Source organism: Ovis aries, chromosome 7 (assembly GCF_016772045.2).
Source record: "Ovis aries strain OAR_USU_Benz2616 breed Rambouillet chromosome 7, ARS-UI_Ramb_v3.0, whole genome shotgun sequence".
NCBI lineage: Eukaryota > Metazoa > Chordata > Mammalia > Artiodactyla > Bovidae > Ovis > Ovis aries.
In genome coordinates, this window is record NC_056060.1 from 47,670,259 (window position 1) to 47,697,315 (window position 27,057).

General features: G+C 40.4%; 1 protein-coding gene across 2 annotated transcripts in view; it reads left to right on the forward strand.

The window, feature by feature from the left end:
• Positions 1-27,057, forward strand: part of RORA (RAR related orphan receptor A) — an 807,747-nt gene that overhangs the window by 592,539 nt on the left and 188,151 nt on the right. For both annotated transcript variants that reach the window (XM_042253059.2, XM_027971773.3), the window contains one exon: positions 15,020-15,049. In XM_042253059.2, coding sequence (XP_042108993.1) covers positions 15,020-15,049 — 30 coding nt within the window. The remainder of the gene's footprint in view (positions 1-15,019; positions 15,050-27,057) is intronic.

Sequence of the window (27,057 nt, forward strand, 5' to 3'; positions counted from 1 at the left end):
CCTCGGTTTCTGCTGCACAACAATGGGAATCAGCCATAACCACACATTTACCCCCTCTCTCCTGAGCTCACCTCCCACTCCTCACCATCCCACCCCTCTAGGTCATCACAGAGCACCAGGCTGGGCTCCCTGTGTTATATAGCTGCTTCCCAAAACAAAACTATCTCTGGGGAAAAAAAAAAAAAAACAACTAAGTTGGGCAAAGAGTCTTTTGCCAAGTTGCTATTTCTTCTTGATCCCAGCATAATTCAGTGGTGGTAGCATCCTGGCTTTTATTTTTAAGTCACTTTGAATAGAAGGGAGATTGTTAAACCCAGCCTCTAAGCTGTTGTATCTGAGGACCCTGAGTAGTGAAATCATTGCTTCCACAATAGCTTCCTCCATCTTGGCAGTGGGAGAGTTAAACTGTTAGCCACACAAACCCTTACTTCTTGCTGTAGCATATGGCTAAGTGGGAATTTTTCTGTAGGTTCTTTATTATCCCACAGCCAATGTGAGATTAGCTTTACAAGTTGGGTTATAACCTTTACAGCTTCCGTTAACAAGATCATAAAGATCTTGCTAACAGATGAGGCCAACGTGCCCCGTGTTCAGCTCCGGTAATGACCAAATTGATTTTATCAGAGGTGTTTAAAAGGGCCATTTTAGCTTTGCTATTGATTGCCTGACCTCTGCTGTGGGTGCTGGGCTCGGTATGTGTTCTCTCCCCATCTCACTCTTTGTATGGAGCCTTCCGGTTTCTCCTCACCTGCGCAAAACCTTTCCTGTGCTTTTAAACCATCTCATTTAGCACTTGCCTCACCATCTGTATTCCCCTTGGGCCCTCTGTACATTTCTGGAGGATTAAGCTTTGGGGTCACAGTCAGTAAACTAGACACATGGCTTTTGGGAGCCATCTTCATTCACTGAACAAATTTTCTCAAGATCTTCCTTTGTGCCAAGGACCATTCTAAGCACTTAAAAGCGCAGTGGTAAATCAAGAACATGAAGTTCCTGCCTGCAAGAGCTGACATTGTTGGAGAGGCACCCGACAATCATTTGGTATACTGTCAGAAGAGAAATACTGTGAAGAAAAGTAAAAGCACAGTGAAGAATGGGGCAGGGAACACGATTCTGGATGAGCTGGTCAGGGGACATCCTGGGAGGAAGTGGCCTGTGAGCGGAGATAGGAGTGATTGTGATAGAGGGATCAGGAGGAAAACTGAACCAGGCAGGGGGAGTCATAAGCATAAAGGACTTAAGACCAGAGCAAACTCAATGCTTTAGAGAAAAACCCAAGAAGGCCAGTGTAGAGGAGTGACCTAGGCCAGGCAGAGGGCAGAGGGCGTGAGGTGGAGAACCAGGTGGGCTGAGTCCTGGAAGACCTTATGAGCCGTGGAAGGCATTTGAGCAGGAGACCGACATGCTCTTATTCATAGCTGAAATTTTCAGTCTGGCCTTAGTGACACTTCTCAGTGATGCTGGTGGTACTGCTGAGGTGTCTTGTGTGACTGCGGGCAGACTCAGAGGCTACAGAGCTGAGCACTGTTCTCTGTTCTGCTTCTCACTGGTCGGTTGACTTGGAACCCATCACCTAATAGCTCTCAGGCCCTAAAGTTTCTGAGTCCTTATCCAGGGAGAGATACAGTTTCTTGAAACTCTTCTGGATCTAACATTTGGTGGTTCTAAACTGTTAACAGGAGTTACTTCATAATCAGATATATTTTTTAGGATAAAGCCTAAGAACTGCTGTACCAAAGAGACACAAGAACACAGTGGCATCTGTGAGGAAGAGATTTGCTTCTCTCATCTGTGCGGTGTCAGCCAATGGAGGCTGCTAGAGAAGCCCAGCTCATGAGCTCCAGGGTCCTGCCACCAAAGATGGCCCTTCCCCCATGGTTGGAGTTGGGTCATGGTCTCATGCAGGTTCCAGTCCATGGGAAGAGAGAAAGAGGCGATCTGGGCAAGCAGCTTCCTTCATTTCCTTTTAAGTGACATGGGAGTTACACACCCAGTGCTTGGGGAGAACCTAGTACGGTGGCCGTGCCCAGCCCAAAGGGACTCTGGGAAATGCAATCTCTAACTGGCCCTCTGTTTGCCCATCTGAAATGCACCTGCTGTGGAAGATAGCAGAATGGGTTTGAAGGGGTAGCAGGAAAACTGCCCTATCTTGTTTTAGAAAAATCCAGCGTATTGTCATGATTCCTTAAACTCTTAAAATTTTGTGGACCTTTGTATTAATTCCTGGAGCTGCTGTAACCAATTGCCACAAACTGGGTGGCTTAAAACAGCAGAAATGTATTCTGTCACAGTTAGGGTTGCTGAAAGTCCAAAATCAGCAGGGTCATGCTCCTTCTGAAGGCTCTAGGGAAGAATTTCTGGAAGCTTCTGTTCCAGCTTCTGGTGGTTACTGGCAATCCTTAGCATGCTTTCCCTTGTAGCTACATCACTCCCATCTCTGCCTCCATCTTAACATGACCTTCTCTGTGTGTCTTCTGAGTCACTGGATCAAAATCCCCCTCTCTCTCTCTCTCTCTCTTTTTTTTTTTTTAATTATTTATTTGGCTGCACTGGGTCTTAGTTGTGGATCTTCAATCTGCTTTGCAGTGTGTGGGATCTAGTTTCCTGACCAGGGATATAATCCAGGCCCCCATGCATTGTGACTATAGAGTCTTAGCCATGGAACCACCAGGGAAGTCCTCTCCTTTCTCTTACAAAGACAGCAGTCACTAGATTGCAGGCCCACCTTAATCCAATATGACCTCATCTTGGTTACATCTGTGTAAAGACCCAATTTCCAAATAAGGTCACATTCACGTATTAGGACTTGACCATATCTTCTTGGGAGATATAGCTCAAGTCATTACAACCTTCTTAAGACTAGGGGGGAAAAAAGATGGAAGAAAGATGGAAGGATAGAGGGAGGAAGGCTGGGTAAAAAATTTAGCAGAGAAGAGCTGTGTTAACTGAGATCAAACAAATTATAACAAAGTTTATCAGTCTCAAAAAGAACCCATAGTTTATTCTGAAGCTCAGTGCCACCTTAATGCCTTAATGCAAGGTCATATAGGCCCTTTTCCCTTTCCTCTTCTATGGGGTCATTCCAATGCATTGGTGTAAGTTATCTAGTTTAAATAATGGAATTCAGGAACCATCAACAGCTCTCAGCTTTGTGGTGTGTATACCTTTGTTGATCATAGAAGCCCCACAGAGAAGATATTCTTACCTTCACCCTACAGATACTGAAACTGAAGCTCAGACTAAGAAACTTGCCTAAAGTGAAAAGACTTCACTGATGATGGTGAAGCCAGGCTTGCAGCCTAGGTCCGTCTGTTGTCAAAGATCGATCACATTACACAGTGTTTGAATCCCAGAGACTCTCAGGGCATACTGACGAAAGGGCCACCTCTTATCTTGAATTTGTGAACAGTGTCTGAGTTTGCACCTGCTCTGCAGAGATCTCCACAAACCTATGGGGGCCTGAGTGTTGGAATGTGCTAATAGCACAGTCAGATACCCTTGGTCATCAGGATAAACAAAATCTCTATTAAGTAGCTAAAGGATCCTTGTTTCCCCAGAAGTCAAGATTTGTTCAATATCAGAGTCCAAGTTTCTCACTGCATTCTAGAATATTATGTAAAATACATTGAACTTAAAAAGTGATTTTTCAGAACTCCATCTTCATATTGATTGGTGATTTGATTAGTACTTTACAAAGTCCAAATGACCCTTTAAAAATAAATTTCTTTCTTTATTTGGCTGTGTTGGAGGTTAGTTGCTCCTCGTCCTGTGGGATCTTAGTTCCTCAACCAAGCATCAACCCACCCTCCCCTGCATTGCAAGGTGGATTCTTAACCATTGGACCACCAGGGAAGTCCCTCAACTGACCCTTGAACAGCATGAGTTTGAACTGCAGGTCCACTTACAGGTGGATATTTTTCAGTACTAAAGACTGCAGTATTATGCAGTCCAGCGCTGGGTGAAACCACAGATGTGGAGGCAGCACAGATATGGAGGGCTAACAGGGCCAACTATAAGTTACATGTGGTTTAGCCCTGAGTTGTTCAAGGGTCAACTGTACTATGAGATTGCCCATCACCACGGGGCCTCCTATAGTTGCCAGCTATGCCATCACACATATACTAAAGTCTGCAGATAGAATTTCCTGTAATGATTAATACAATTAGTAGTTGCCATAAGAAACTTGGTCTCCTACTGGTCTCAGAGAGGTGATGTTTGTGATACTAAAAACCAGTATTGTCATGTTTCCATTTATAGTGTCATTTTAATGTTGACTTTTCTTTATTATTAAAATTTTATTTGTGAGGTTTATTATAGATATTTTAGAAAAGTATAAACAGTAAAGATTAAATAATAATCATTCTTTATTTCTCCACTCAAAAATAACCAGTGTCATTAATTTTGTGTATATTTTTTAGTCTTTCTCTTAAGACATCTTTCTATGTGATTAAGTTTTCATTATTTTAATGATGGTAGGGTATTCCATTATGTAAACACACATTTTTAAAAATTTAACTCATCATCTACTGTTGACATTTGAATGGTTCCCCCCTCATGTTTTACTAATAGAAACAATGTTGTGATGAAAATCCGTAATTACTTCCTAAGCCTACATTTCCAGTAGTTGAATTGCCAGATGAAAAAGGAAAAAAAAAAAATTCCCTTGTTTCAGAGATGAGGAAACTGAGGCTCAAGAGAGATTAAGTATTTTGGCCAAACTCACACAGCTGGCAGGTGACAGAGCTTGACCTGGGATCCAGTTTTCTCAACTCTAAATCTCATGTAGGAAAAGAGTTTCTGCATCTGCTCTAATAATGATCACATACCAGTTCTGTGAATGCAAAGTATATGCCCTGCTGGCTACTGTCTTTTCTTGAATTGTCACCTAGCAGTGGTCAATCCAGACAAACCGCCAAAAGTTGTCCTCAGAGGAAAAGAGAAAGGCTATATAGTTAACTTAACTGGACTTTTCATCTTTCTTCAAGATGATGATAATGTTGACATTTTTTGAAACCTTTACAGACCCTTGGTATCCTATACATTCAGGAATAACTGAAGCCATCTCTCCATTTCTGAATATTCATTTGATATCCTCATTGAATTCTGGAGTTTTTAGTTCTGAGAGTGGAGCTCATTTCCTCCTGATTTAGAACCAAATTCTCCTTGCTTCCACTTCATTAGCTTCCCTCTCCTTTCTAGGTGAGTCACCACATGAGTGAATGTGTGGAATTGTTTCCTCATTTGACATAACCAATATACCCTTGCTCTATCCACACTTCTTACATTAGTAGCAAACTGTTTGGGGTGGCTGCAGACCAGGTGAGATTTCTTCCATCATTACTTGCCTTGACCTGATATGCTGACCACAAAACATGGTCCATGAAATATGATTATGTTGAGTATACAAAGACATACATAATATATGAGAAGTATCCATATACAAGGACATAATATATGAGAAGCCTGACTTGCTTTGGTGCCCCAACTTCATCATCTTTGATGATGAAGCAACCAACTAGCTCTGGTAGCTTCGACTGTGAGCTTTAAAGCTGTAGCCATGAGTTTGACAGCATCCAGACAAGTCTCCTATAGATCGTACAAGTCAGTACCTGCCCTGTTAGTGGCAAAGACGAGCAATTTCAACAGATTTCAGAGGCATATAAATGAAGCATTTGCTGGAAACGCATGGTAAAAGCTGCTGAATTTTACCTGCGTTGGATCATTCACTTATAAGCTAAAACTACTCAATTTCAGAAGGCTCAGCTGTTAAGTGTTAACAGTTGTCCATTCATATCACTGCCTAGAGCTCCAAGATCAAATTTAAGTCATCCAAGTAATATCTAATGGGTAGCTCCATTTTCAGGATAGAGACTTGATAAAAGAAAATAAATTTGAAAGATAAAGATTCTTATTATTCTTACTGTCCATTAGTACTAATCATACATTCGGCACCAGCAAGCCAGAGGAGAAATTACCCTCCTTAGGTATGGGCTTTTCATAATGCACTGAATAATCATCTCAAAGAGAGAAGATGGATGTTTCCCAAATACGTTTAGTCTCAGAATTTCTTTCTAGGATAGACGATGGTCTCTTTATGTTACTTTCGCTGGGGGACCAGAAATAAGGTTTTGTCCTTGGAACTGTTTCATCAAAGATAAAGGCAGGACTTGAAAGCAAGTATAACTCTGGCCTGCCTGCCCAAAATTAAAAGATATTTCTGGCCACATATGTCAGGAAATATGACCTAGAGATGGAGGGCAATAATAAGATTTTTTTTAAATTCAAAAAACAGAAAAAAAATTATCTTATTCATTCTCATAATCGTTTTTCAAACTGAACTATAAATTTGTGTGTGTGTGTGTGTGTGTGTGTATTATAAAATGTACCTTGATTGGTAAAAGAGCTGAAGTTTTATTATCGAAATTACTCAACCTAGGCTCAAATCTAACAGAAAAGAAACTTCACATTAAAGTATTATTTATTATCATAATTAGTATTTCTGATGATTTTAAAGGCTTTTTAATGCAATTACAAAATGTCTGATTGTCGTAACATTGCTAATGCTTTGTTGCCTTCCTCATGTTGTCCTTGGTCCCCACAACCCTGGCGCATAATTTATTTCTCTTTTGAGTGAACCCTAAGCATTAGTGTCCATTAAGAAATTTTAAAACAAAGTCCAGAGATTACTTGGAGCACTTTCAGTAATATGTACTGATTATCATTAATAGCTCTTTTGTCCTAGGCAAGGACGCTGTTTTGTAATATCATTTTGTTTGGCCAAGACCTTCTCGGGCTGTGTTCCTGATCTGAATCCTATGTTGATTCTGCCCTACACAGTGTGGAATGGAGCAAGCTCACAGGACAAGTCAGAATGGGTGACAGTGGGGCCAGATGCCAGCACAAAGTGATATGTTTTCTTTATGAAACAATTGTTAGCCATTCAGAAAACAAAAATCTTACATTCTGGGCCTTGTTTCTTATTTTGTGTTCTTATGCTACATATAGATCACTGTTTTAACTACCAGCTTCTTATGATGAGGAAGCGAAAGAGAAGTACAGGAGGGAGCAGGTGGACCCAGACGATCTCAACCTTATCACAATGCTTGTTGATAATATGGCAGAAGGGAGCCCTAATTTTCCAGATTGTATTTTGAAAGTTCTGCCCGAGCTCTCAAATATTTATTTACCAGATTATCCACCCATTAAACAGCAGTGCTCTAATGGGCATTGCCTGAGTTCCCCCCGCCCCAACCAGGGATTGTTCTCTGTTTATCCAGTGCAGAGTATCTGCAATTAAAAACATCTTTAGTAGGAAAGAGGCACTACACTGTGTGTCCCGTGTCAATTACATTATTTAAGTCTTACTATAAACCTAGCACTGAGAATTTTATTCCCATTTTATGGATAAGAAAACAGAGGTTCGAGAGAGGTTAAGCCATTTTCCCAAGACCGCAGCTTGAACAATAGGCATCTTATTTAACTCAAGCATCTCATGAGGAGGGAGAATGAGTATTGCAAAGGCCTTTGTATTTGGAGCCCTCCTTTTCTAGAAATAAAACCAAGAGTCAGTGTGCTGGGATTGCTGTAGACACATGAAACAAGCTGGCCCAGTAAAAAATTTGTTAATTATCTTTTGGCACCTCTTTTCCTCTCCACCATACACAGCCACTGGAAATAGGGAAACATTGATATATTTAAAAATAAAAAGAAGAAAATACAAATTCCACAATATCTTAAGTTTTTTTTTTAATTGGAGTATACCTAGATAGTATATTAAAAAGCAAAGATATTACTTTGCCAACAAAGGTCCATCTAGTCAAGGCTATGGTTTTTCCAGTGGTCATGTATGGATGTGAGAGTTGGACTGTGAAGAAAGCTGAGCGCCAAAGAATTGATGCTTTTGAACTGTGGTGTTGGAGAAGACTCTTGAGAGTCCCCTGGACTGCAAGGAGATCCCACCAGTGCATCCTAAAGGAGATCAGTCCTGGGTGTTCATTGGAAGGACTGATGCTGAGGCTGAAACTCCAATATTTTGGCCACCTCATGCGAAGAGTTGACTCATTAGAAAAGACCCTGATGCTGGGAGGGATTGGGGGCAGGAGGAGAAGGGGACGACAGAGGATGAGATGGCTGGATGGCATCACTGACTCAATGGACATGAATTTGAATGAACTCTGGGAGTTGGTGATGGACAGGAAGGCCTGGCGTGCTGTGATTCATGGGGTCTCAAGGAGTCGGACACGACTGAGTGACTGAACTGAACGGAACTGAATAGTTGATTTACAGTGTTATGTTAGTTTCAGTTATACAGCAAAGTGATTCATATATGTATAGATATATGTAGATATACATGTATATTCTTTTCAAATTATTTTCTATTATAGATTATTTCAAGATATTGAATGTAGTTCCCTGTGCTAAACAGTAGGTCCTTGTTGTTTATCTCTTTTATATATGATAGCATATATGTTATTTCAGCTATTTTTTGTTGTGTTTGCTTTTCCTTTTGTTTTTTATTCTAACACAGACCTTATCCATGTTGCAAATGTCTCTATCTCAACAATTATTATCTCATCATGAGGGAGGCAAGAGAAGGGCTGTGGGCTAAATATTAGCAAAGAGACAAAGGGGCTTCTTTGTAGCTAAGCAAAGAGACAAAGGGGCTTCTTTGTAGCTAGGGATTCGTCCATCATGCAGGGCCTCTGGAAATGCCAGTATGGTTATTGGCATGTCTGGAGAGGAGGAAAGATGTCATTTCTTACCAAAAAAAAGGTAAACTTGGTACCATTGCCTGGAAACCAAGAGAGAATAAGTCCATCGAGGAAGTTAATTGGTCAAAGACTTGGCACCAAGGGGATATATCATGCTGCTCCATCATAACTGTAACTCTGAAACTACTGATAATCATGACAGTGATAAATCCGTGATATTTTCATGACATTTCCTTTTCATTACTCTGAAGTGTGGTTGGCTAAATAGAGTCAAGGAATCTTGCTGTATTCAAAGTTCTAGTTTGGGGAGAGTTGTTGTGGAGATTTTTCTTGCCCTTAGTTTTAAGGGTATTAATTGGCAGTTTAAAATTGTTATCACACTGTTAAGTTAGAAATTACTCTAAAGCATTACCTGGGGATGTTTTTCTCTCTCCCTCTCTCTCTCTCTCTCTCTCTCTCTCTCTCACACACACACACACACACACACGCGCACACACACACACACACATATAAAATGAGCAGGGTAAGATTATAAGGAGTCTCACAATTTTATCAAAAGGTACCATTTTTCTCTAGCCCAGATAATTTTAAAATATCACCCCAAAGAAGTGTATCTTTTCCTTATATAACCTTTTGTGGATACTGCCTTCTTTCTTCTTTGGTTTTTAAAGGTAAAAAGAAGAAAAGTTTCAGGGGGTTGCCTTTGATTGTGAGCTACATGAGATTTTTTTCTCAGTGAGAAATAGACCTGGCAGCCTGTTGCATAGAGGAAGTTTGGTTTGATAGCTTGAAAGCAGGGCAAGGAGTCACTGATCAAGACACTAGAAGGGAAATCAAAAAATCGTGTAGTTCAGCTACTCATTCTACAGATGAGAAGACTAAGCCCCAGAGAAGTTAAATGACTTTCCCAAATCATCCAGCAAGGTCACTTTTGGCTCAGGGTGTATGAGTGGTCTGTGTTTAGAAAGTTAGTTCCAGGTTCCAGCCATCACTCTTCCACAACTCCATGAAGTCCCAATCTCTGTAGAGCCCATGCCTCTGCAGATCTCTGGGGAAGGATCTTGCCATCACTTCCCAGACATTGGGAAGTGGATCAAAACCTTCACAACATCTGGACTTGGTTTAACATGCTTTGGTGGTACTGATCCAAGTCCTTTGTCCACGCAGGCCAACTGCCCATGTGCAAGTATCTTCCCTTGATTTTCGAGAGTAAAATCCAGTGAAGTTTGGGGTCTAGAATAAGAGTCCACTTACTTCTAGAAACTTGGTTATCTGTCTTAACGCTCATCAGATACAAGCTTTGAAGTCAGAGCCCTTGATCTGATAACCAGTATGAAACCCAGGATACCATAAGAAGCTAAGGCATAACTTTTGGTAGAACATTCTAATTCATCTTTGTTAAAGCAAGACTGTGTGGGTTGTCCATCCTTTATCAAAGTTAATAATTAACATTTATATCACACTCCCCACTTTGTAAAGTTCTTTACACATTTTTATTTTATTTTGACTCTCACAACAGCCTTTTGAGTATTATTCTGATTATACGCAATTGTAGAGACTGGAGAAGTGAAGTAACTTGCCCAGGGTCTCTGCCAAGAGGAAAAAAGTGGATGGACTAAGAACATAAGTTCAGGTCAGCTGGACTCCAAATCCAGTTATCTTATGAGCTACCTTGGGACTTCTGGTGGTCCAGTGGTTAAGAATCTGCCTAGGGGACTTAGGTTCGATCCCTGGTCTAGGAACTAATATCTCACATGCCACAGGGCAATGATGGCTACACGCAATAGCTACAGAGCCCCTACATTCTGAAACCTGTGGGCCAGCTAGAGAGAAGCTCACATGCCACAGTGAAAGGCCCCACAAACCACAACTAAGACCCAATGCAGCCAAAATGAATAAATAATTTTTTTTAAGTTGCCTTTAAAAAGTCTATTCTTTTTCACTTCTGGGTTGAATTAGAGCTGTTTTTCTCTTAAACAATCATTATTTATCTTTAGAAAACCCAACTATCCTGGAATTCTTGATTGAGTCACTGCTGGGAACATTAGGTTTGAAAAAGGCTTACCCCTTCCACCTGAAAACAAAGATGGGCAACCAAGACAGCCTTGATCTCAGGAATGATAAGCTCTATAGCAAGAAAGACAGGGATCTTGCAGCCTCTGGGGAAATGACAAGAAAGCAAAATGGAAGACTAGCCAACCCGTTTAAGGGAGAGGGGGATGAAGAAATGGCTGCTGGTCAGAAGCCAGGGTACACAGGCCTCTCAAGTATTTCTTTGACCCAAGCACTGGTGGGGCTTCCTGGCTTAGCTAAGGCTGGGGGACAGGGCTCTGTACATTTAAATTATTTATAGAGCTGATTGCTGAGTGATGTGTTTTTGATGATAGCCATTCTGACCAGTGTGAAGTTATATTTCACTGTGATTTTGATATGCATTTCCTTGATGATTAGCAATTTTGAGCATCTTTTCATATGCCTGCTGGCCATCTGCCTTTTCTCTTTAGAAAAATGTCTATTCAGGGCTTCTGCCCATTTTTTAATCAAGTTGTTTGCCTTTTTGATGTTGATTTGTATGAGCTGTTTACATATGTTAGATATTAACCCCTTATCAGTCATATCCATTTGCAATTTTTTTTTCCCACTAGGTAGGTTGTCTTTTCATTTTGTTGATGGTTTCCTTTCCTGTGCAAAAGCATTTAAGTTCAGTTAGGTCCCATTTGTTTAGTTTGCTTTTATTTCCTTTGCTTTAGGAGACAGAGCCAAAAAGAATATTGCTAGAATTTATGTAAAAGAGTATTATGCCTATGTTTTCCTCTAGAAGTTTTATATTATTATAAAGTTCCAGTATTATATTTAGGTCTTTAATCCATTTTGAGTCTTAGTATATGTGTTAAATGTTCTGATTTCATTCTTTTACCTGTAGCTGTCCAGTTTTCCCAATAATGATTATGGAAGGGACTATCTTTTCCCCATTGTATATTATTGCCTTCTCTGTCATAGATTCATTCACCATAGTGTGTGGGTTTATTTCTGAGCTTTTTATCCTATTCCATTGATCTATATATATTTTGTGTGTGTGCCTATACCATACTGTTATGATTACTGTAGCTTTATAGCATTTTCTGAAGTCACAGCGCATGATTTCTCCAATTCCATTTTTCTTTCTCAAGGTTTGGCTATTTCAGAGTCTTTTGTGTTTCCATATAAGTTTTTAAATTATTTGTTCTGCTGCTGCTGCTAAGTCGCTTCAGTCATGTCCGATTCTGTGTGACCCCATAGACGGCAGCCCACCAGGCTCCCCTGTCCCCAGGATTCTCCAGGCAAGAACATTGGAGTGGGTTGCCATTTCCTTCTCCAATGCATGAAAGTGAAAAGTGAAAGGGAAGCTGCTCAGTCATGTCCGACTCTTAGTGACCCCATGGACTGCAGCCTCCCAGGCTCCTCCATCCATGGGATTTTTCCAGGCAAGAGTACTGGAGTGGGGTGCCATTGCCTTCTCCAAAATTATTTGTTCTAGTTCTATGAAAAATGCCATTGGTATTTTGATAGGGATTGCATTGAAATCTGTAGATTGCTTTGGGTAGTATGATCATTTTAACAATATTATTTTTTCCAGTCCAAGAACATCATATATCTTTCCATCATTTTGTGTCATCTTCAATATCTTTCATCAATGTCTTATAGTTTTCAAGTACCAGTCTTTTACCTCCTTAGAGAGCTTTAAATACATACCATGGATTCACTTCCCACCAGAAAATTTTTATTGTCTTCGTTAAACTTTCCAGAGTTGACTCATTTGTGCAATGAGAAGGACATTTTCTCCTTTTTTCCCCACTTCTGTGGAGTCAGTTACTTTGAAGTACTGGAGCTTCTATAGAGGAAACAACTACCCGACATTACTGTGATCACAGTTTTTTTTAAGGAAATAAGAAGTAAGGAATTCCATGAAATTTTCTGATTATTTCTTTAAATTTGTCTTTTATGTGTTCAAATTGTTTCAGTTCATTTTCCTTTCCTATGAAAACATAATTTTGACTTCATAATGGCTCTTAAGTTAAAAAAAGGAAAAGAAAATTAAGTGTTATACACAGTTCTGTCTCTATAATTAGGAGTTGTAATGCATTTTAAAAGATATTTAAAATGTGAGAGGGATCTGTTTTTTAAGCCTTTCTCCATAAAAGTATATCTACTAATTTATTGGTATATTTTTCCTTGCTGTAATGAATATAATTTACACTTTATTTGTATAAGTTAGGGTTGCCAGATAAAATACAGGATGCTCAGTTACATTTGAATTTCAGATAAATTATTAGTGTCTGAAATTCAAATGTAACTGGGAATCCTGTATTGTTTCTGCTAAATCTGGCAGCTCTTGTATAGATATATCCCCCAGTTATTTATACTGATCACTAATTGGCAGTTAAAAAAAAAAAAAAGGCTGAGTTTGTGCTGTTGCAGAAGTCATACTTTCTTCTGGAGACAGATATGAGAAGTTTTAGCTCCATGCTATTCTGATCGCAAAGACCAAGCAGTTTTCCTGGAAAGATTTTCAAAATGTATTATCATTATAATCGTCATGAAAATATTTGATGAGAACCCTGCATCACACTGTATAATAAATTTAAGTAGAAAAGTCAAAGCAGTGGTATTTTCATCAGGCCTTTGGATGTCAGGAAAAATTGTTCCACACTCAGCGAATATAGATAGGTGCGTTTGGGGCTGTGTTAAATCCAATTGTGTGAAGGTTCTGAATAATCAGGAGTGACAGCATAAGCACTTTCTCTTCAAAGTGATTTTTACAGAAAGCATTATTTCCTAAGGAAAGTACACATATAGCTCTCATAATGCTGAAAGAGCACTAATATATCAATTTATTGGTGCTGGTGTCATGAGCTGGAGTTGCAAATGGTATTCAGATTTTCAAATTGACTCCCTGTTGCTGTTGGGAGAAGGTCCCTTCCCATGAAAAAGCTTATTTCAAGAACTCCTAAAACCCTTTGGTTAGTTCCCATGTGAGAGAGTCTTTAAAACTCTTTGCAGAGGGTTTTAACTTTACTCTGCAAAGCCAACTCAAACACAATGAAAAACAATAGTTTCGTTTTCCTCAATAAAAAGGAGGGAAAAAAGAATTTGAGTTGGGCTATGTAATTTCAGCTTCCCTAAATAAGTCCTTTGGAAAGTTGTGGGGGGAACAAGTGTGTGATTTTGGTCTTGGCACACAACTTTGGCACTTTTTTTTTTTTTAATGTCTACGATGGATTTTCACAACAGATTTCTTCCCTGTATGATACGTCCCATAGCTAAGTAATAGGTCTGATGTGGGTGCCAAATTTTTCAGTGAGGTTCCTTTCTAAAGGAGGGTTAAATAGTTCTCTTAATAACTTGAAAGAAAAAACACATTTAAGGTTTACCGCATTTCTTAGTCACAGGCTAAATGTTTTCAAGAGTTTTAAGACTTTGAGCCTATTTCGTTTTAAGAATATCCCCCAAGAAGAATGAAGCATACAGAATTAATAAGTGGAACACTTCGGAAATGGCAGTAGCACTGTTTTCATTGAAGGATGCGTTCACATTACCTTTCTGAGGTCCTCATGTGCTGAGTCTTGCCCAGCTCCATTCCTCATCTGCTCTCTGTAGAGCAGCTTGGAAGCCTCAGGGCTGCTGACTCATGAATCCCTCGTGTTTTCACGTGGTCTGTGTGCATTGTGCTGCCATTTGCAGAAGTAGCATTCATCCCCCTTCTGACTTTAATGAGTACAGACAGAGAGGCACATTTTGTGGATGTATTTTCCCTCCCCGTTAAGTGTAATGCTTCATGTAAGCAGCAAAAGTCATTTTCATTAAAAAGTAAACATGAAATCAATGGCCAGAGCAAATTAATCGCTCCGTGGCTCGGTTCACTCTTGTCTGAGTAAGTTGGCCTCACTCTCTTAAATCTTTCCCTTAAATCTTAAATCTTTCCCACTCTACTTATAAACGTGATCATCTTCCCTTTTTAAAATAAAAAATAAGAGTCTTCCCTCACTCTGTTTAATGACTATCTATGCCTCTATTTTTATTTTATTTATTTATTTATTTTTTTAACCACAGAATCTCTTAAGCTAGTAGGCAATGCTTGCTGGCCTCATGGTGAACGATTTCATTACTCTGGGGTAGATCCCGTGATGTTGTAGGTGAAATGAGAATCATCTTCCCTCTCCATCCCCATCTGAACAAAATGTATTTCAGTGTACACTGGGAATGATGTATGTTCTAAGAAATACACATAGGCTGCTTTCTCACCTTTGTCCTTGTTTCTTCTCTTCTAGGTATCTCAGTAACAAAGAAGACCCATACATGTAAGTAATGCATCTTTTTTTCTTGTCCAAAGTTTTCTGCAGAATTGGAATTCGCATATGTCTGGCTGCTGTGGCCCTTCCAAGTATAAACTAATGTTTCAACTGTGATCCATGGTCAGTACAGGTCATACTTCTCTACCTGTAGTGGTTGGAAGTGGTACATCTCCACCTGTTTGTACTGAGTGTGTGTTAAAGAGGGTCTAGGCATAGTGTGATACATTCTAGCAATTCGAGGCATTCATCTTTAGAAAAACCATACAATCTAGCCAGGAGGATCAATTAATTACTTACTGGTCACCCTTACTCTGGATCCTTCTTAGAGGAGTTGGTATGTTTCCAGGAAACATCACCTTGATTTCTTTTAAACTTGGGTTTCCTTTTCCTCACCATTCACGATGTAGGTCGTTTTGTACTTGTGTCTGTGGAGCAGAGATACTGACCAGGAATCTGGGTGCTGCCGGTTGACCCTGAGTGTGGCCTTTGTGGGCCCTGGTAAATCGCATGGGTAGTTTGATGTGGAAACGTGTGCTGAATTTATCCTCTGTATTCATTCCCACCTCTCAGGTTCAACTGCTTTCATCAATTGCCTTCATTCAAACTCCACCATAAGTTTGCAAACTCACGTCAATGTAAAGTGTTGTGATTTGCATTCTGAGCAAATTTGACTGTGCCTTGAACCTCAGGATGAAATCAATATGTCATTGATGGCAGGCAGTCAACTTTCGCTGTACTCGACCAGCATATTATTTAGACTTTGAATTAAGAGTGTCATTAGAATTTGATAACTATTTTAGACCACAGATACGTGCTACCTATGAGATATGTTTGGGCATCCTTCTAAGGCAAGCAGTGGAGATACTTATGGCACAATTTAGGGCCGACAGAGACGTGTCCCCCAATTTTTCCTATGTATGCTTTGAAAAGTTTTGATTTTATGTGAACCATTTGGAGGGGGAAAAAAATCTGTGTACCATCAAAGTAGTTTATCTTGTGCCTCGGTTGATTCTTAAAATCTGCTCTTGGATTTGTCTGTCTGTCTATCTGTATTTGTAGAAAACAAACATAAAAAGCAAAAAAGAAAAAAAAAAAACACAAAAGCCAACAACCCCACCCAGTTTGATGGTTGCCTGACTCTTAGGTCCCAGTTCTGCAGTCTCTCCACGTGGCTCTCCCGTGGGCTCCAGTGGAATGTTAGTTTGAGGATAGAGGGAAGTTTAGGCCCGTAATGGACACATGCTCAGGACAGCACCTCGTCTCTCAATGCACGGTTCCAGCTGGCTGTCCCTCCACCAGGATAGTCTGTGGCCCTTAGTTTTCTGGGGGTTGTTTTGTCGTCGTCGTCGTTGTTGTTCTCGCTGTTGTCGGTGCATAATTGAGCTCATGATGACTGAGAGATTGACAGTGCAGGAGACTGAAGTCCTCTGTATATCCGCAGGGCAGGCATGGTACAGAGAGCTTCCTTGCACAGCCTTGCCCATGAGCTCGTCCCTGGCCTGGTGGGACCCACTCTAGAGGTGGTAAGTAATTCAGTCTTTCTGCTAGCTCAGTCCTGGGCCTCTCCCGAACAGGGGCGGATGATTGTGCCTACTATTGATGGCGGTTTGGGGTATGGACTCCTGGCCACCTGGCAATATACAGAAAGCCTCTGACTGTTTGCATTATGACTTGGCTCCTGGATAAGTGAACAAAACCACTAGTTCAACTCCATTGGATTCAATGAATAGGACAGAGACCAGAGATGTTACTTAACATACAGACCATGTACCCATAAGGACCTTCAAGGAACTGTCATCCCTAAGGATAATTTCATTGGCCTGTTGCAGAAATAATAACCTGTGGTTGGATTGAAATGCATGGAAGGATTTGGGTGACAGCATGAGAGTGGTAGCTAGCGAGAAAAGGTGGCACTTCAGGCAGTGTAACAGGTTGGTCTTTCAGTGGAGGCTTACTGAACTCTATCAGATATACCTGCTTGAAAACAAAATCAAGATACAGCCAGAGTGGGTAGATTTTGAGTGCCTTTCTAACTATGAAAATCAGCAGGAAAATTCTTAGGGATTAAGCATAATGTAAATGTAGAAAGATTTAATACTTCCTTTATTGTGTAGCTTCGATATTACATTTATAAGAACGATTTAGATTGGAAATCATCTTGGTGTTTTTGGTTGATGTTTACTTTCATGATGTGGAGACAGGGCCCAAAATAAAATGTCCCAATGATAAGCTGGGAAGAATAGCATCTGAATAGACAGTTGACACAAAACTTTGCACATACCAGGGAGAAATTGAACTGTCCAAGTTGCATGTTAGTGAAAGTCTTCTATGACACTTAAACATGGAGATTGTTTTTGTCACTAAGCTTAGCAGACAGGCCATCATATTTCTGATCTTAGCGTCTCTACAGGCCCTGCAAGTCATGAGGAGGAGGAAAACAAATCAGTTCTTCCTCTAATAACCATCACCCAAATGACTTCTTTAGCATCTGTCTGATTTTTCTTGAAAACTGAACTTTCCCAACTTGATGATCAGTTTTCTTAATATGTTAAATTCCAGCTCCTCCTAAATCATCTTGACATCTATTCTTCAAAAAGTTTCACTCTCAGGGAAGTGTGTGAATTCATTTTTCAGACTATCTCGAGACTTCTACTTTTAGCCAGGGTTTGGCAAACTTCAGTCAAGGCTTAACTACATAATCACCCACAGCTGAAGTCACCTCCCATTAGCAGTTTCAACCTGAATTTCCTAACTGCCCTCACAGAGAGATTGTTCCACTTACAAATTAACATGTACAGTTGCAGAATATATTATCGGACCCGAGTGTCAGCTCACAGGTACACCAGTCAGAGGTGCAAGAACTACAAAATGAACCTGAATAGTTGTGACACTTGATCACATTTTAGGCCACCTTGTTATCTGGAAAGTACAGGTATTGCTTCTTTAAAAAAACAAGTGTTTGGGGTGAGTTAAGCCATAAATTCCCAGGAAAAGAGATCTGATTGTTAGCCTCACAGAAATCCATAAGCATGGTCTTTGGAGACCGCTGATTCTCCTCGGTTCCTGGGACAGCACCATCAGTGTCATTAGCTTTACTTGGCAGGTGAGGAAAGGCCAAGTTTGGGGGCTTCTACTATGACGTCAGCATGACAGATCAAGGAATTCTTATGCTTGCGATGTTCTTCATTTGTCAACAGGAAATGTTCCTGATGGGTTTTGATGTGTGAACATAAAAGGGAGTTTTTATTTGTGGGATAGGGGTGTCCTCGAGAAATTTTACCGTGGTGTAGAATTTAATTTTCGTGGTTGATTATATAGCACCTGTATTTGGTTGGACACTTCCAAGATTGCTTTAGCTTTGGTGATTCACAAGTTTGTTCTGGTCTCTTTCCTGCTAAAATAGTACTGTGTGGATAAATATGTTTTTTCTTGGAATCCACTGCTGTCTTTGTTTTTATTATTTGCCAAGGACAACTGTTCATTTGCTCCTGACTTCTTAATCTAATTCTGCATGGGTAGTTCTGCATTCACTAAAATGTTAGAAGATGACATATATGGAGATGAAAAAGTGAAAAATACAACAGATAATAATCTTAGCTATTTCCAGCTACTAGGGAGTTTACCATCATTGTCATCATCTTAGGGAATATAGCATCTAGTCACCACAGCGTGGACCAGAGAGATACCTGGCTGGCTCCTGGATTGCCTCCAGAGTGTCAGCTGACCATCATCACTTCCTCCTGTTCTCATCCTTGTTTATACTCTTTATGCTTTTCTTAGAGATTTTTGTTTATTGAAGTATAGTTGAGTCACAATAATGTGTTATTTCAGGTGTACAGCACAGAGTGATTCAGATAGATAGATAGGGAGGTAGATAGATCTTTTTCAGATTCTTATCCCTTATACATTATTATAAAACATTGAGTACAGTTCCCTACTCTGTGCTGTATAGTAGGTTCTTGTTGGTTATCTGTTTTATATAGTAGTGTATATATCGGAGAAGGCAATGGCACCCCACTCCAGGACTCTTGCCTGGCAAATCCCATGGATGGAGGAGCCTGGCAGGCTGCAGTCCATGGGGTGGTGAAGAGTCGAACACGACTGTGCGACTTCCCTTTCACTTTTCACTTTCATCCATTGGAGAAGGAAATGGCAATCCACTCCAGTGTTCCTGCCTGGACAATCCCAGGGACGGGGGAGCCTGGTGGGCTGCCATCTATGGGGTCACACAGAGTCGGACACGACTGAAGCGACTTAGCAGCAGCAGCAGCAGCAGCAGTGTATATATATATTAACCCCAACACCCTAATTTATATTCCTAAATCATATCCCTTATATTTCTTGTTTAAGTCTCTTCTCCTTGCTTTCTTCCACACTCAGGGACTTCCAGACATTCAAAAATTACAAGTTACTCAGTAAGCAATCAGGAAAATTTGTCAGTGTAGTCCCACTGAGTGTCAGTTTTCCCTAGTAAATAAAAATAGAATATGCTCCTGAACCTTCTGGAACTTTGCATTTTAACCCAAATAACCATCAAAAGTGAATTTAGTACATTTGCAAATGTTTGGTTGCATCAGGCTAACACCTAAGATAGAAAATTAAAGCACTGTGTTATTTATAAATAGGTTTTAGTTCTTAGAAGTAAAAATATTTTACTACAAATCAGAATATTTCTTTGAGAACTAACCCTTTTGTATCTTTAAAGAAAAAAACTATTTACATTAACCAAGCAGACTTGGTTAATGTATTCACTTCTTACCCCCTAGAGGCTTGGCTTTAAATCTGACTTAGAGAAAATTAGTTTTGAGGCCTCAACCTCCTCTCCATGGATTTTTGCTGATATCGCAAAGTGAACCCAACAGTTTGTCATGGTTGTTGCTGTTTACTCAGGAGGTCCGAGAACCAGACTCGCCTTATTTTCTTGTTTTCTTTTCCTTTCCTTGAGGCCATTCCTTTTGGTTGTAGACTCTTAGCAACCCCAAACTTGGGGCTCACCCACAGTGTTTTCACAGTCCAGGAAAACTCAAGAACCATTCTTGGCAAAGTGAATGGAAGGTGCTTTGGTTGTATAGTTAATTGGTTGCTGTGACAACCAGCGTGAGTCATGGTGTGACTCACGGCAATTATAATTTCAATTGCTGGCTGGATGTTTCATTGGGACAGACCTGAGAAGAAGCCACACTGAAGTTCTTTCAGTAGGCTTTCATCCAGCTCTCATCCACCCATTGACCAACAGCCACAAACTAGTGCTCACAAAGTTGCCAGAAGTTTAATTTCTTAGCTTGCTGAGACCACTAGCCATCCCAGACACTAAGTTTGCTACCAATGGAGCATGACCAAAATACAAGCACTGGCCTCTTTAGAGGGCTACTCAATGGACAATTGTTTATTAAGGATTTACTATGTACTGACAGATTCTTTGACCCCAAGGAGCTTACCCACTTAGTTCAAGATTGGGACTGTAGGAAAGTGTGAACACATAATCACAGGAAATAATCTGAAAATACAAAGGCTAAGTGTACAGTTTCCAGAAGTTTCAGCTCATAACTGGAAAGCAGATTAAACCAGAAAAGTGAAAGAGGAGAAGAGGATTAGAGAGACCTCCAGGATTCTGACACTGTGACCCAAGCATACAGTAGCAATGAAGGGAGCGGTGAATGTTTAACCATGGATGCTAAAAACGACCCTTGCTCCTCCTCCTCTCCCCCTGTTCTCACCCAGAGGAATACCTACTTTGTTCCTTCAAGATCAGTTAATCCGAGGAAGTAAAAATCCCCCGAACTGTCTGGAGACGTTTGCCTTGTTTAGACTCAGCCTGTCTGTCTAGAGCCAAGCTCTTTGAACTATACAGGATTCCTCTGTCTCATCATATTAAGATATAAATGGATCACATTTGGCCCTGCCAGTCAGTTCTTCCAAGGTAGGAGATTTACATAGTCTAAAAATCCACCATTCCTGGTGGGGATCTGTGAATTCCATTAAAAATCTGAATCTTTAGCTAAGTATTTCCATCAGAGCATCCAACTGGTTCATATTTGCTGTTTATGGACCTCAGATTTGTGAACTGAATTTGGACAAAAAGTATTTGTGTTCTCATTTCAGAACATAGGTTCAAAAGGGTGAACTGAGATGAGGAATAGCTCTTTAAAAGTCCATGATTACAAGACTTCCCTGGTGGTCCAGTGGTTAAGACTCTGTGCTTCCAATTCGGGGTATGTGGGTTTGATCCCTGGCCGGAGAACTAAGATTTCACATGCCACATGGCATGGCCAAAAAAAAAAAAAAATTACGACCAGTACTAGAAAATAAAAATGCTTCGCCTACCAAGTACTGGTGTCTACTTGATGGATTTGTTGTATATTTAATGAAACTCTTGTACATGATTGGGCTGACCGTTAAAGAAGAGCTGTATGTCTTTTCAGGATTTTGTGTTACTTCAAGTTCAATAATAATCATAATAACAGTGGTGATAGGAATGTTGAAGGTTCCAGTAGGTGGTATGGTAGCGACAGGAGCTATCACTTACTAAGCAGTTCTGATATTCCAGGCATATAGTTCGGTGATTTACATGAATTTTCTCATTTAATCTTCTCATTGGTCCCATGAGCTTTGTCCTACTTGCACCCCCAAGTTGAGATGAGGAAATTAGTCTGAGAGATCAGTCACTTAGAGGAGTGAGACAGCTTGCAAACTCATGCATCTAGCTGGAAAGGGGCAGAGCCGGGACTCCTGTGCACGCACATGAGGGCCACATTGTTATCTCCAGTATCAGCACTGGGCAGTCACCACGGAGCACTTGCTAAGTGTTAGATGCTTTTCTAAACATTTTGTATGTGTTGTTTCATTCCATCTTTCCCATAATCTTGTGAGGGAGGTATCGCTACTATCCCCCTCTACAGGTGAAAACTGAGGCCCAGGGTTCTACAACCAGCTAGTGTGCGGTTTAAGCCAACCCACAGAACCACAGAATGAAGAAAAGAACTTCACTCCTTAGAGTGATCGTTCCACTCAAAAATATAGGAAGAAAGTCAAGTGTAACAGTCATTCCTACAATTGACTCAGATTTTCTTTTACTTTACAACTGTTTTACCTACACAGACTTCTAATCTTGGTGAATCAACTGATTACTAAAAAACCATATGTTATTCCCACTATATGAAAAAGTTAATTTAAACCAATTGAACTAAAACGATCATTACTTATCTTTTTTTCAAAGAAAACTGAGTTTAATTATTATTGCACATGTTTGGGTATTCTGTTTATGAACCAAGTTTATATGATGACTAATAATATAAATACATTATTACTTATTTTTTAACAACCTAATCTCACTCATCAAAGAACAAACCTCCATTTAACACCATTATTCATATACCTCAACTGATTCCACAATGAAATGATAGTTTTAAAATGGTTATTTTTGCTTCTAAGATAGTCATGCTCCTTGCACTAGTGGTAATATGTATTTCTGACAGCAGGAACCTGTTTTCCACTGCATCAAAACCTTTAGCAGTTATTTATGGCATTTATAAGAAACTTGCATGTTAGCATTCTTTTGTCAGATCAACTTGATAATTCATGTATAACTATCATTGCCACTAAGAGGTAGAATAATTCAGGATACTGTGGTTTCCCTAAACCTAACCAAAAACAAACAAAACCATGAAAGCTAAAAGTTCCTTAGGGAACTGAAATGTATATCAAAGGGATGCGTAGGAGAATTAAACATCTGGGTTTCAAGTATGCTTGAGAGTACCTGAATTTTGGATTGGGTTGCAGTCATACCAGCTTCTCTCTTTATTGAGATCCACACCCAAAGGACTAAAAAGAAGCAGAGGTATTATCAAAGTGTCTGAAATATGAAGAAAGTTACTGTCTACATGAACTTTATGAATTACACAAAAAATTGCCCACTAAGTCTATCAAATACACTTGCAGGAAGTTAGTGAATTCAAAGTCACATGGTCCTTCTGATTATAATTGATGTCTATAACTGCACAAATGATGACTAAGTTTTTCATTTCCACGCTATTCAATTACCCTTTTTCCTGTGACTGCTAGAGCTTCCTCAGAGTTCTCCACCCACTTCACCTCCACCTCTGGGTACACATTATTCCTATGTAGGATTAATAGCTCTGTTTGTCTTGTTTTGCTTTGTTGAAATTGTAGGCATGGATTTTAGCCCCTCATGGCTTAAACGCTTAACCGTCAAGCATAAATTAGAGGGCTGCTACTGCTGCTAAGTCACTTCAGTCGTGTCTGACTCTGTGCGACCCCATAGACGGTAGCCTGCCAGGCTCCCCTGTCCCTGGGATTCTCCAAGCAAGAACACCGGAGTGGGTAAATTAGAGGGCATATTGAAGAAAAGAGCAGAAATGGCAAGAATGTGCAAGATTCAGGTTTGGATTCAGAGAGACTTAATCCATACATCGTTTACCTTAATCATCCCGTTTTGGAGGAGAGAGGAAGGAGACTCTATGGTGGATGATCCAGATACCTGGGATACTGGAATCTAAGGAGGGAGGGCTAGAAAGCAGACCACAGCCAATCCCTGTACCAAATGCAGGTGGTCGGGAGTCAGATTTTATTAGCTTAATATTCCTAACACCTACTCTGTGTGTGGCAGCGTGTTAGGCACAGCATAAAACAGAAGGTTTACCTGTTAATCCTCACTCTTCAGTAGTTTAGTCTACATCTGAGTAGAAAGGACACTCGAGGAACTTTTAGTAATGAGGTTGCAGAAGAATGCAGGGCTGTGATTTAATCAGATGGTCTGTCTGAGTGGGCAACCCAGGCGGGGAGCTGAACTGGATCAGCTGGAAGAGTAGTGAGTAGCTGGGAGATCAGCTGGAAAGTGGATTGATGGAGGACTTGGGGTGGGCGGTTGTATAAACCTATCTGACTAGAGTATTAACAAGAAAAAGACAGGATGTGAAGAACAGAGATAAGATTTTGGCTTTATCTCATAACCAGTGGGAACCCACGAGATGGGTGTGAAAAGCACAGTGACCTGTAAACAATGTTTTTATTGCTGTCATTTAGTGAGCATCCTAGGAATCACACATTCCGGACTTCAATCCCTTTTCTGAACTCCAACAAAATTCTTAGCCTCAGATGGAGGTTCTTTTCTGGTCTTTCCTCTGATCACCTGTGTTAAAAAAGTGCTTATTGAGCAGGAAAGATTTAGTCCAAAAAGAGAAGGCTGTTCTAATTATTAAAGAAAAAGTGTTTCATTCTTTTTTTCTCTCCATCTTCCCAGTTTGAAGGTCTAATTTTAAGACCAATGCTTGCCATTTCATTAAAATCAGAGGAGTGAAGCAAACAGTGAAACCTGAAAAATACATACATTCTTTGAATTATGTGGCTAATAATTCTTTTTGCTTGCTTTCATTCGTGCTGCTAATTGGCTAAGGCAACCGTAATATACCAAGAGCCTGTATCTTTCCAACCCTCTTCAACTCAGCCACACAGAGCTTTCGAAAAATTTGAACCCTACATTCCCAATCTTGCTCACTCCTTACATAGACAAAGTAAATAGCCTTATTATTTTTCATAAGCCCAAAGAATTATTTCCCTCACATGACTGCACAGTACAGTTCAAAGCTAGCTAATGATATGTCCTTTTCTCTTTGTTATCCTTTCTTAATTTCACAAGAATGAGTTTCTATTGTTACACTTAATACTGAGGTTCAGATGTAGCATTCTATTGGCTGCACGTTCAGAAAAGTCTTCAGTATGTAATGAACCATCTCACGGTAATTTATCTGTCTCTCTTCACCGTGTCTTTTTGCGTCGACAAAACTGAAAATTCACTTTCCCTCACCAAGTTGGGGCATCGAGATAATTGATTGTTACCAGTCTCTGCTGTTCGTAGACAGGATAACACCAGTGCCTCTAGAGAACAGGTGAAAACTAAACTCTGTCCCCCGAGGCCAATGAAATAGCTGTTTGGTCCCTTGTGTGAAACTTCCTAATAACTTAACTGGGCAGCCTCTGGGTCCCTGGAGGCCTTCTCCACAAGAGTATTCCCTCTCTTTGTTAAGATTGCTTATTAAAAATGATTTTATAATGAAGTTGCCTCAAATAGCAGCTCTTTTCCTGGTTGTCCTTGAAGCTGTGGTGAAGAATCTCAGAGACAACTGTCTAGGGTTTTCCTCCTTGTTAAAAACTTCTCTCTCACCACGGTTACTCTTGATTTTTAAGGAGACAGAGTCTAACTGACACAAGTCCCTCTCCAGTTGATTATGTCGCTTAAAATCCTGTGGAAGGCATTATCGCCAGTTGAGCTTGTCATTCGGGCTCAGACATCGAATTGATCAACATGGATGGAGGATATTTAAGTCTGCTGTGGGAGCAAGGCTGTCGGGTTTCCCTTGGAAAACCTCAGCCAAGGAATGTGACTGCTAACTCTGCCCCAATGCCATCAAAACCATGATGTCTAGTTATTTTATTTCTTTGGCCCTAGGTGTCTAACTGCAGACTAACCACTTTCCTGCCACAAGGGACTGTCGTGAAGGAGAATCAAAATAAAAAAATTAGTGTTGCTTTCTTTGCTACCCATGTACTGTATAAATTCAAAGACTTTTTGTAAATGTAGGCTATTGGGAGAAAAATCCCTTGGTGGTGGTTCACATCATCAGCTGGGCTTTCTGGCTTGAAAGAGCTTTGATGAACTGGTATATGTCATGAGAAGAATGATAACGCAGTTGTCAGGAAGGCTCACCATAGGAAATGTGTTCCTCACACTTGGTCTCCCAGTGGCCAGGTGCTCAGGAAACAACAGACCGTATAAAGCTGGTAGTGACAGATTCCACTTGAAATATTTTTCTAACTTTAAGGCTTGTCAGGCAGTAAATCTGCAGAGCAGGGTACTCAAGATGCGGCTTGGCATCCCTCTCGCTTTGCTATGTGAATAGAGTAGAGCGCCGATAATCAGGACTGTTGCGACTCTCTTAGTGGAGGTGTCAGTCTTGCGGTGCTAGGATCATGTGCTAAGAGCATGCCGTGGCTGGGACTTCCCTGGAGGTCTAGTAGTTAAGAAGCTGCCTGGCGATGCAGGGGAGGTGGGTTTGATCCCTGGTCGAGGAACTGAGATCCCACATGCTCCAGAGTAACTGAGCCCACGTGCCGTGACTACAGAGCTTGTGCCCCACAGCTAGAGTCCTTGCCCCACAACAAAAGATCCAGCTTGCTGCCACGAAGACCCCATGCAGCCGAATAAATGAATAAATAAATATTTTTATTTTTTTTATTTATTTATTTTTTCATTTTTTAAATTTTAATATCTTTAATTCTTACATGCGTTCCCAAACATGAAGAAGAAAGAACATGCCTTGGCCAAATTCTGTTCTCTGAGACCAGATAGATTAGAAAATATAACCTTTACATTCAGCAGTGTGTACTGCCTCCTCTCCCAAATCAAAAGAAAAGAAAAAGAAAAACTATGTCTTGCTTTGGGATTCCACTGTCAGCAGGATCTTATTCCACCTCCTTAACCTTTGGGGTGCTCTGTTGCCTGAGGAATCAAAACTATCAATCCTTAGTATGGGAAACAAGGCCCTTCACAGTCTGGTGTTAATCTTTCCACTGGTCTCTCCCTGGCTTCTGAGCTGGCAGTTTCCGCCACTGTCCATGACTAGTTCCTAGATGACTCTGTGCATGGGTACACCTCAGTGCCTTTGCTTCTGTTGCACCTTGTTTATCCAGGAATGGCCTTCACTGAATTCTGTGCCTGTGGAAGTCTTACTGCTCCACCAAAGGCCAGTGCAAATAGCAACATCTGTGCAAAGCCTTCTCTGATCCCACCTTGCTAAATTAATTTAACAGCTCCTCTGCCCCCAGGGGACATTGTTAAGGTGACAGGATAGAAAATATATTGTAGATTAGTTGCAGTTCTGTAGTTTTTTCTCACTAGATATGCTTTTTTTTTTTTAATTTTAAAATCTTTAATTCTTACATGCATTCCCAAACATGAACCCCCCTCCCACCTCCCTCCCCATAACATCTTTCTGGGT